A 12,391-nucleotide genomic window follows, 5' to 3' on the forward strand; every position below is an offset into this window, starting at 1 on the left:
AGAGAAATACAGACCAAAGAGCTCCGAGTTCACCGGGCAGCTTGGCCGCACTTAGGCATTTCCTTTGGTAGCTCGCAAAACAGTATAGAAGAAGCATTTTCCTTGTTATTCTTCTCTTCAGAAAATCCTCCTTAAGCATTCCTCTTCTGCTATACATTCCTTTTCTCCCAAGTATTTCCTCCTCTAGTACTCAGAAAACTTGTTGATGTCCGTAACATTAAATTAGGGTTGTTTATGAATGCCTTCCTTTTCATATTGGTTGCTTTTGTCCCTGTCTTCGATTCCATTACCGCATTTCGTGTTAAAAGCTCTTGAGAGGATTTTAGGTCGAAATTTCCTATGATTGCTCCGATTTTGTCATTGCTTGATTTTGCATTCCCACAACTGTCCACTAATCTAGCTAAGCATATTTTTTCCCTTAGTAGCTGGTCAAGGCAGGAGCGAGGGAGACAATGTATGATGAAAAATAGATAAGAGAGCACGCCGGCTTTTGCGGCCCAAGCAAGACAATTAGTCATTTAAAAAAGTAAAACAACTACATTGAAACTGCTCTACATTGCACAACACGACAATTTTTCAATATCTTGTTCTCTTTGAATATCAGTCATCAGGGGAGTCGCTTTCGCATTTTACATCCACTGAGTATTGGTGTCCGGTTCTCGTGTCATTCATTTCATGCATACCTGGACGAATATAACAAAATCAGGGCTTGGATACTGGAAATTATATATGAAACAATATGGTTAAAATATATGCAGCCTCTAATACGATTACGAGGCTCAGAGGGTTGACACCAACTATTAAAAAAAAGTGATTATTAATTTAGGTGAATATTCACCCATTCATTTTTCTTTCCTATGTGCATAACTTTTACCTTTCCACAGAACCGACCTACAGAGACGGCCCCGAATCATCCTCTTTAGTTTTCAAATGCAAATCTGTAAACATTAAAAGAAACAATAAAATTAACGTCAGCGATAATAACACGAGGAGAAAAATGTTAAAAATGCATAGCTATCGGTGACGGTTCAATGATTCTAATATTTTATTGCTTTGTCTATCCTCCTTTGTGGTCTAGATTTCGCTTCTAGTGAAGACTAAAATGCTCGTTGATTGCCATCTACAAAAGAGTGATAATGCTCAGCAAAAAAAAAAAAAAAAAAAAAAGAAGGCGGAAATTTTCTTTTGTCAAGTAGCGGTGAGCAGAGCCAGAAAGGCAGGCGGGTAGATCATTCAAACGTCCTAATTTTGCAGCTCAAAGCATGCTATTTAGCCCCCGCAAAAAAATATGTATATAAAACCTGACGGCAACGTTCTGCGAGACGTGTCACAGGTCGCCGTTCAATTCTAGTGACCTCCGAATTCTGAGGTAACACGCTTACATCACCGCAAGCAGTCACTAACGTTGTGGAATCGACAACGCACATTGTCTCGTTTTAGTGCAAATTATTTGTTTGCGTACAGCCTAACTACATGTAGAAGATAGCCAAACGTTATGAACACAAAATTATGATCTCGTATGGCAGAGTGGCAATGATGCCTTTTATAGAACAAGCAGAACTAAATATCGTATCCTCCAGTTTCACACACCAGCAGTATCGACCCTACTCTTGTATCACGATGAGAAAGGTGGTACGTCCCGATGAAGAAATGAAACTTAGACATTGCCGTTCATTAGCGCGCGTTGTAAGCTACCAGGCGTAAAAATTGTTCAGCCGCATTGAGTGCGCAGCCTTGCTGAAAGTGTATCCCGCCACCAGGAAAGTCATTATGGATAGAATTGGAGAAATGCATTTATTTTCGATGAATACTAAGGCTTCGGTTTCTCACTGGTTGAATAAGATAAGTAAAGAGCACTAGAACCCCTGCAATTCCCCTGTAATTCAACTCGAATACCAAACCTGCGCTGCTACACGACGTTTTTCGAAAGCATTCGAATGAAATGTAATTCCAGTCGAATGAGCTACGCGAAGACATTCGAGATTTTGGAATGCTTTCGAAACGCGAACAGAACAAGCGCCGACTAATAGCAGGTCGCCATCGCTTTGCTCCGCCCACAGCCAGGCCGCGACGAGGTATCGAGACCACTTCGGTTCTGTGATGGTTGATTTCAATATCTGATGCTCGATTTCTTCTGCTGCTTGTTAATCGAATAGTTCGTGTACTTGCTAAATGAGTGCTTGAAGATAATATTACAAATATTGGCATTTACCGCGTGAGCACGAAATTTTAACACGAATACGCCGGCGAAGACGATTGAGCCCCTTTACGCTTATTTACATCGATGTATACAGAAACCCAGTCCTCGTTTACCTGACATGAAGCCCAGGTTGAGCTTTATAAAATAATTTCTTTTCTTTCGAACCATTCGCACCATTTCTCATTTACACAGTACGACAATCTGTATGAAGCGCTGATGCGATCGCCTACCTCGAAAACAGTTTACGGTCGGGTTGGTGGCGTCGCGTACGACCGGCGCGCTTTCGCTGATTCTTCCTGCTTTAGCCATATGTATGTGCAGTGAAACTCACTGAAACGGCTTAATTTGTGATCTGCAAGTGGCGTTTACGACTTTTGCTGGCTGCCTGATCGGCAGTCAGGGTCACATCGATGCTTCCCGTTCATTGTATGCGCGTCCTGCCGTGTAAGCAATACTCTATTTCAGATCACTTTTGTCAAAACTGCACTCGATGGCCATTTGCATTCACTAAAGTTTGTAGACTGGCTCTGGAACATCGCCGAAAGTGCGAGCAATGCGTACTCGATCATAGGCTATGGGGAAGGGGCTGCTGTCGAAATGCAATCATTTCTCATGCGTGTATCGCCGCTTGAGTGTTCAAGTGTGGAATATGGCCACTCGTTTTACTTATATTCAATATGTATAGCGCAGTTAAAAGCGCGGACGTCACGCCGTCACTTCATCAACATAAAGTGTTCGTGAAGCCGCCGCGATCTGTCGAGGACATGAAGGGCTGCCGTCCCAGTGTCTATGGCCTGAAAAACATGTCGCAGTACAATAATACGCGGCTGTTGGACGTGCTGGTGTTGCTGTCGGTCTAGCGTGATCGTGGGAACCACTGTCATTGTATTGCACCATTGTACTTTTTACAAATTGAAAACGAGCGAACCCAGAGAAGCGATGGATGGATGGATGGAATATAGGCGCGTCCCCTTTGAAACGGGGTGGTAGCAGTAGATATCATGCTCATTTTTCTCCCTATATCTTAATTATTGTTTTATATTTGTTAACTATATCATCATTCTATTTATTAAATTTTTGTTTCTACATTATAACATCATGTCACTTCTCTGCTTTTAAGCCACCAATCTTCCAGTTGATTTTGCTAGCTTCCACCTCCGGTTTATTCACCCGGCCACTGGTATCTCTAAACCCCAAAGCTTTAGGAATAGTGACTGCGCCTGCATCAACTTCCGGACGGATACCACTACATTCGAGTACAATGTGGTCAATTGTTTCGCTGGAGTTACCACATACAGCACATGCGTCATCTCCATTGTTAAATTTCTTTTTGTAGCTTCGTGTTCTAAGGCACCCTGATCTAGCTTCAAAAGTAGGGCACTGCCTCTTGAGTTATCAAAGAAAGCTTCCTTCCTGATCTGCCTTTTCCACTTTCAGTATAATTCCACACTCTGTTTCTTTTCCATCGAATTTATCCCATTTTTACCTTCTGTATTTTTCACCTGTTACTTAGCGCTCTTTATTTCTCCGTCTTTGTGACTGGCATACTTACTAGATAGTTTCCTAGTTCTTTTCCTCCATTGTGAGTCAACGCGTTTTAAGTATAGATATCTAAATAGTTTAGCTGCCCATCTGTTACTGTCCAATTTCCTCAGGCGTTCCTTATATAATATTTTACTCTGAGCTTCCCGTACTTCGAAAGATGCCCAGCCCATATCTCCCTCTACCGCCTCATTTGTGGTTTTGCCGTGGGCACCTAGTGCTAATCGTCCAATGGCTGTCTGAGGTATTTCTAATGTTGACTGTACCTCCGATTTTAGGCACAAAACCGCATTTCCGAAAGTGGGTCCGGGCACCATAATTCCTTTCCAAACACCCCTCAAAACCTCATACCTGTGTTCTATCCCCAAAAGGCCCTATGCTTCATTATCCCGGCATTTCGTCGCCCTTTGGCCTTACGTGATTGCTCATGCTTTCTAATGTTTGCCAATCCTTCGTTTACCCATACTCCCAGATATTTGTATTCTGCTACTCTGTGTATTTCATGGCCTTGTATTTTAAGACCCTCATCAGTTGAGCCGTTGAAAATCATCACACCCGACTTAACTACACTAAAACTGAAGCCTAGAGCGTCCCCTTCGTCTCCGCAATATTTAACTAGAGTTTGCAATTCTTCCAGAATCTCAGATAGCAGCTCAATATCGTCTGCATACATCAAACCGGGGAGGCGCTGCTCTACCGCCTTTTCACCTAATCTATATGACAGGTTAAAACCTAGGTTACTTTCTTGTTCCTCCGTTCCAGGTGTATCATATAAAACATGAACAGCAGCGGTGATAGAGGACAGCCTTGTCTTAATCCTTTGCATATTTTGACATCTTCCGTACTTCTTATCCCTTACTATGTAATTTCTACTTTGTTATCTCGGTATATTTCCTGTAGGAACTCTATTATCTCATAACCGATACCTTCTTCTTTTAATATGTTCCACAGGAGTTCCCTGTTTACGTTGTCGTACGCTCCGTTTATGTCCAGGAAGGCCAAATACAAAGGTCTATTTTCCCCTCTATATATTTCGATGCATTGGGTAAGCACGAACAGGCTATCTTCTAAGCGCCTAACATTTCTAAAGCCGTTCTGAAGTTCTCCGAGTATCTTGTTACTTTCTACCCATGCTTGCACCTCTAATTTCACCGCCTGCATGGCCAACCTGTACATAACAGATGTTATGGTAATCGGCCTGTAGGATTTTATGTGCATCCTTTCTCCTTTCCCTTTATATATCAAATTCATTTTACTCTGCCGCCAGCTGTCCGGAATTTGCTTATTCGTTATGACTGTTTCCGAAGCTTTTAACAACGTTTCCTTACTTTTTGGACCAAGTTCATTAATCAGCTTGATCGGAATTCTATCTATTCCTGTAGATGCGTTTTTAGGAATATTTTTTTCTGCCTTTTTCCAGTTTAGATTGGTCAGTCCTAAGCTGCTTTGTATTCTGCTACTTTGTGTTGCTTCCTGATTTGCGGAGATTACCCTATCGTCGCTCTTAAATGACTCGGCTATAACTGATGTAATGTAGTTCACTGCGTTGTCTCCCTTTAAACAATTTCCCTCGTTATCTTGAATCCGAAACTTGACGCAGCAGCGCCATTGCAATACCGCGAGAAAATGGTGAAGCTCTCAAATGGAAACTGCCGTATAGCACTACGGGAGCCCATTGAGTCCGAATGTCGTTCGAAATCTTGAATGTCATTTGACTCCAATGTCATTAGAAGATCCCCATGTAGCACAGATTAAGTTTCTCCTTGAAAAATGAGAGGGTGGGAGTTAAAAGTATCAAGGGCTCGTTTGTCTTTTGCCTTCAAGGAAATAACTGCAACGGAATTATTTATACGTCGAACCTAATATAATCGTTTTCATATTAGTTCGGAATCGAGAATGAAAAATGAAACATTACTCGCGGGACACTTATGTTAAGCTTAAAGATATTACGTAAAATGTGCTGAGAATATTAACGAAGTTATACGCCCCCGACCAGACAAGCTGGGCTACTGAATTCCATTCCACCACCGACTATACCCTCTCAGCAAATTTGAACTGATCTCCTAAGCCAATTCCCAACTTCATCAACGAGGAGCAAGTCGATTATCGTGTCAACCGACTACGTGACCTAGCTGTTTCGCCGAAGCAACAGCTCTACCAGCAGCCCCGCAGTAGAAGTCGGGAAGTTTTTCGTTGCATGCATCCTTTGACGCCTGCCATAATGAGATACAGCCAGACAAGCCACACGACAAATGCACAGACAAACAGACTTACATAGCGTATGAACAAAACTATCGCGAACATGGCTGCCATGTACTTACGTTGACGTAGAAAACAAGACATGAGACATCACAAGGGATATTCGCCCATAGCATTGCCGTTCAGGAGACATCCAATTCAACACTATTCGCAATGTGTAAAGCGTGGAGCTCACCACACTTGGCGCAACGCTGTCGCATGTCACAGAGGAGAACTTCGACGTCGCCGCCAAACTTAAGCTCGGACAAGAAGCTCGACAAATCGCCGGCGGCGCATTAAATACCAGCAACGCACTGACGCACGATGCTGCATCATTCGAGGCTCAGAACCAGGAGACCGAGTCTGTTCTGACACCGATTCGCCGTCGCGGACTGCATGGAAACCTGTTAGGCTGACACCTCGGCACACACAACGTTTTTCACCGCGTAGGACAACTGGACTATGAATTCATCCTCAACGGAGCGACCGCATTTCAGTAGCGCCGCGTGCAGGCTACGCACTTAAACCCGCTTTTTTTTTTTTTCGAGCTGATGGCCATCCAGTGAAAAACGTCCTGTTTATGTTTACACTTCTGAAAATTTTTTTGGAAGCTTTGGGTTATTTTAATGTTGCGAGTAATGAACCATTGTAATTATTACTTGTTGCCAAAATCAACCATGTGGAGGTGGTCTCAGATCTTCTTTGTAGGGCGCAGAACGGTTCGAGCTATTTGTTCAGATAGAGTGCGTCTTGTTTATTCCTTTCTTTGTGGCGCAAGATGAGCCGACAGTTTTGCCAAATTACTGCAACCAAGCGCAATTACTGCGTTGTTGTTCCCGACTGTTTCATATTCCTTTGGCTGGTTTAGTGTGATATTTCCTTACCTGCTTTAAAGTGAGCGTTGCTGAACGCCGAATGCCGAGTTGCTTACCTCTCTTGCGGTCGCACGTCAGCACAGTAAAGTGTTCTTTTCAGTGCCACGCCAGTCTATTCCTCTGTTGTCTTCGGCTTTGTCACCACTATACATAGCATGAGGTGCCGAGTGTAGTCGGGAAGAGAACTTCGTGAAAGCATGCCGTGATATTTATAACATATAAGATCCCATAAAACTCAAATTGATTGCTCTTCATTCCACTGGAAGTTGTAAAACACGCTATAACGTGTAAAATGACATCACAGACTTCAAGTACATGGCACAATACATACACTTATCATTAACTGTAAATCAATAACATAGGCAACAACTGCGATGAGACTGTCTTTTATTTATAGAACACATGTTGAAGACGACTTAGGTGGCTTGCACAATCGCTAATACTGTACTGAACTTCGGAATACCACATCCATGCTGTGAAACGCCTCCTCAAATATGTGACGCATACGAGGGGCTGCCAAGAACTAGCGCCCTAATAAAGAAGAGGAGCAGTGATGAGTGGTTTCTTGAACTTACGCACAAGAATTATCAGGAAAGTTTCCATGCACCATGTTTCCAGCCGCATGCGGTACTCAGAGTAACGCTGCCAGCTACCCATTAATAACAGCTGCTCCTCGCTCTATTCTTGCTAAGCGAGATCCTTTCCTTCCCAATGATACAAAGTAAAACGAGAAATGGGTGAGAGGATGATGTAGTCAGTAACTTAGAGTTTTCGCATTCAGTTGACTACGGCGCGAACTCGGCAACAATACCATTTGTCCCTGTGGTGTAAAGGTTGACTGTGGAAATATATGGGCAGATTTTGGTGCTTTGTTTTGCGTTTTAATAGTTATGTAGCTGGGGTTTGTATCTAACTCTTCAGCATAGGTGTATGCCACACTTTGATTTGTTTTGTTTGCATTATAAATAAAAAGCCCCCCTCGAAAAAAAGTTGGCGATGTTTCAGCTTATAACACTTGAGTAAAAACAGCAATGAAGACCAAACAAATCATTTTCGAAAAGCCTTGTCACGCATTCTGCTACATTATAAACTCAACAGGAGGAAAAGGGAGCAGGAGGAAAGAACGCCCGAACACAGATGGATGACTTATGATCTTTCTCGGGGTAAAGTGTGTGCTATTCAGCCATATGAGGTAAGCTCGTTCTGACCGAGCCGCTTATTTTTAGGTTTTGTTCATCATCTGTCACTGCCGCAACCATAACATGCATGTTCTCATACTCGGCGGCGTCGACATAGACTATGACATAGGTTCTGCAGCGTTTCCACCTTTTTCTTCCTTCTTTCCTGGTAATGCCCTGGATGCACGCTTCGTGGCAGCGGTGGCAGTTGTAGTCGCTTCCTGACTTCCATCAGGACATCAGCCTTTTGGTCCCCTTGGCTTTCGTATCAACTGCCTAATCTTAGCAGTATGCATATTCCTGTCCGGTTATATATCAGTCTGTCGAATTGGGAGATCACCTCTGCCAGCAAACTGTACACCCCCAGCTTCATTAGACTGTTCGTAGACGTACTTATGGCGACACCAAGGCTGTTTTTGTACTTCTCCTGATGATTACTTCAACCTCAGCCTTCTCGCAGTTGGCAAGGTGTAAGCGCGGGACTGCGTAGGTGATCCTACTTATGCCGATGCCTATACTAGTCTGAGGAGAATTGCTTCTCTCATGCCTACTTTCTATTAGCGATGCGTCTAATTAGACGCATCGTTTGCTGAGCTCAGACTTCTAGTTTCTTAGCTTCTCCGTGACGACCATTTTCCTGCAGCTATATACCTAGTATCCTAATCTTGTCAACTCTGGGGAGGGGTACTCCGTTTGCGTTTAGTTCTATTCTCGGTTCTTTGTCCAACCTGCTGCGTTGTGGCTGATACATGGGCATCTTGGACATTTCGGGAGAACATTTCAGGCCTCTAGGGGTTACGTATTCTGCAACCGTTTTCACAGCTGCCTGAAGGGTGCTTTCAGTTTGTCCAATAATAGCTTCCGTGGTCCAGAGTGTGATGTCCGCGTACAGGCTGTGGTTTAGTTTTGATGGGAGCTTAATCAGTATAACATTGAAGAGCAGAAATGAAAGGTCTGAGCCCTGGGGTGTTCTTCTGTTGCCCAGCGTACATTTGTACGACTTCTGTTTTCGAATTTGGTTGATTGCTTCTCGCTTTGAGAGATTACGTAGTTGTAAGATTTTTCCCCTACACGGAGATCTTGTAGGTTTTCAGTATTGCTTTGTGTTTGACGTTATCTAAGGCCTTTGCTAAGTCCAGGCCCAGGATAACTTGTGGGTTTGTAGCATGCGCGCTTCGATGATCTGGTGTTGGATTTGCAGCATAATGTCCTGCGTCCCAGACAAGACAAAATTTAGTCACATTGCTCAATAGGCTGATTTGTATATTAGGAAATACAGCGACTGTCAGTAGCTAGGCATAATCATCACCACCATCGTATTTGATTTTCGAAGTGCCCTTGGTTAAGAGTTAGAAAAGATAGAGCTGAGGCTTTAGTGTATACTGGTGGTTATGTAATACAGATTTATTAGCACTCTAAGGAATGAGAACCTGAAGGCTTTCGCTGACAAACAGCGCCGGTCATTCCAGAGAGCGCCAGTAGCTCGTGCTGGGTGATTGAATTCCCGTTGTCCGGTAGGCATATCATCGCCATTGGGGTCATATTATCGTACGATGAAAAAACAAAAACAAAACATGGAGTCATGTATAGTTTCTGCACTGTGATTAAATCGTTTCTAATGACAGGACAATGCAGAACAAAAGGAACACCTATGCGATTTATGTACGCATGGTTTTCACAGTATTCATAACGATATTTAAACAGTACAAATAGCTACATAGCAGGCACATGAAACATTGTGTCATATAAACAAGATTCGTTAGTAATTACGAACAAAAATTCAGAGATATTTTTCATTATTTTTCAGTTATGAAAATGAACTGACTTCAACTGCGTAAAACTAGAGTTGTTGCCGTCATGAACTGTTAATATAGTAGCGAAGTTGAATTTAAAACTTCTGACAGGAAAGATGAGTTATTAAATGCATGCATTCGTGAAACTAGTTATACGGTGCACTCTAGGAGAACTCAAAAGCTGATATGATGTTCGTGCGGGTAATGCTAGAAATAGGAGCCAAGTGTGCAATATAATATAATTGGTTTACAAGAAAGGAAAGGCGCATTATCTGTCGCACTTTTGGACAGGAATGAAAGCGGAGAGAATGAAGAGCCGAAGTGATGGGCTCCGGAATAATTTCGACCACCTGAGGATCTTTAATGTGCCCTGGCATCACACAGCACGCAAACGCCTCTTCGTTTCGCCTCCATCGAAACGCAGCTGCAGGCGGTATGGATCGAGCCTGGGCAATACGGCACATTAGTCGGGCCTCTATCTTAACCTCTGCACCACCGCGGCGGGGGCAATTGCAATGCAAATTAAAGAATGCGCCAACCCCGATATCACTCTTCGTGGGCTTATTAAGTGCAGAATAACGGACGATTTAACGGTGCAAATGCTAATCTACATATACTGTTCTGAGCTGATGCGGCGAGGCGCATCAATCTTGACGCTTCGAAGTAAGTGAACGAAGCCATTCTCGTGAATGCGCTCCATATTTAATATTGGAGTTTGATTTTAACGTACGCCTGATGGGTGTGTTCTTGCAGGAAAGTGCGAAGTAAAAGTAACGTTGAATGAGCCTGATTGTTCTTAAAGTGTTGGCCACAGATATGCTCATGCATTCAGGCCAGTTAAGGTTGTGTGGAAACAATTCTTTGGCGCGGTTCAGGTGTCCACAGAGTAAGTGTGACAGATACTGCGCCTTTCCCTTCCTGCGAACCACCTATTATTATTATTATTATTATTATTATTATTATTATTATTATTATTATTATTATTATTATTATTATTATTATTATTATTATTATTATTATTATTATTATTATTATTATTATTATTATTATTATTATTATTATTATTATTATCGGTCGGATTCAATGAGTAAACCGCTCATGCAGTTTAATGATGTGAATGATTTGCAGTGGAATATTTTTGGTACTCTAGCCTATTCTTTCGTTTTGGCTCCACCACACCCAGAAAAGACTCGTCTATCCCCCCCCAACACATCCCACTCACAGAGCAACAACAAATTGCCTAGAAACAACTCCATGCTCGCACATTCCCTTCACCGGTATTGTTAGTCCTTATCCACTCAGGCTATTAATAACCCGAATGCTCTCTTTGTGAGCCTCCGAGAGCCAACTTCGACCACATTTTTTGTCTCTGCCGAGAATTGCAACTCCCATCTGACTGGAACCTCTCGGACATAGAGGGTTGGGAGATCACGGTCTCCAGCTCCAAACCGGCCTCACAAAGGCGGCGTAGAGTTGGCTGGAAAGGTCACCCCACGTCATGGACTGTGAGCCACTATCCGGAACAAGGGACAGAGCAATCATAGTAGAATTCAATATCCTTTTAAGGTTTATCAATAAAGTTTTCATCTACTTACCTTTTGAATGGGGCAATTTTAGTTTCACCAGCCAGTAGGGGCAGGAGGTTCCTATTATAGCGATGTCTATATTCAATGTCATTATGTTATACTGACTGCTAATAAGTTGCATCTATTTCTCTTATGCTATCTTTAGTGCTACAAAGTCTCAAATGAGCTCATGCGAATATATTCCGCATTAAAATCTCATGTATGCCTTCAAAATTGATATAATAAAGCCCTAGTGGCGATATTCGGGCTCAATGGTAATGATGTATCCGCTGAATTTGAAAGAAGTAAAACTACAAGGGTTTTATTCCACCCGTGCAGTAGGGCTGACGTGTAGCTTCTGTAGAAAGCTAACCTTTAGAGCGGGGAGGAGGATAATTTTTCTCATCTTGAAGGAATTTGAAACGCCGGTATTTCATCAGACATTACACAAAATGACCGACGAGGAAGCCTTTTAGCATTCGTACTGCTGTTCACAAAGGCCGAAGAAAAAAATGTCCACACAGCGCTGCAGGTCGGCCACCAATTCAGTAAGGTGCTACGAAAGAAACCATCGATAAGAAAGGTACACAGTACCTAGAGAGAAGCTATGCCACGAATAAAACAAGCGACAGTAATGCGCAGGTTCAACCAAATTCGGCGAATCTGAAATGCAAACACAGTACACAGCCAAATTGAGTTTCTCTCTCGGACTAACAAATATTCCTTCTCGGGAGCTGTTTCGGCGGCAGAACCATGTTTGCACAACAGGGCGCTTCGATAAGCACGAATCTGAATATCGCTTCATTAGATGAACTCACTGGCCTCCAACTCCCGTGATCTGTATATTTTTGTCACTAGCCGCGTTCACGCAGTAAAGCCCCTGGTAGAAGCCTCGGAGGGAAACGAGCTGTTCAGAAACAAAAGAAGACTCTTTCGGGGGCAAGGAACTGCAACGAGAAAATGCATGCCACTTCCCCACTTCGCCATTTAATGCATTATT

At 42.9% G+C, this 12,391-nt stretch overlaps 1 protein-coding gene across 1 annotated transcript in view; it reads right to left on the bottom strand.

The window, feature by feature from the left end:
• LOC146185045 (uncharacterized) overlaps positions 1 to 11,503 on the bottom strand; it is a 43,361-nt gene extending 31,858 nt beyond the window's left edge. Inside the window, exon 1 of the mRNA XM_084605865.1 lies at positions 11,422 to 11,503. Coding sequence (XP_084461991.1) covers positions 11,422 to 11,503 — 82 coding nt within the window. The remainder of the gene's footprint in view (positions 1 to 11,421) is intronic.
• Positions 11,504 to 12,391: the final 888 nt, after the last annotated feature.

This window comes from Amblyomma maculatum, chromosome 6, assembly GCF_055883805.1.
Source record: "Amblyomma maculatum isolate TAMU_Amacu chromosome 6, ASM5588380v1, whole genome shotgun sequence".
Lineage (NCBI taxonomy): Eukaryota > Metazoa > Arthropoda > Arachnida > Ixodida > Ixodidae > Amblyomma > Amblyomma maculatum.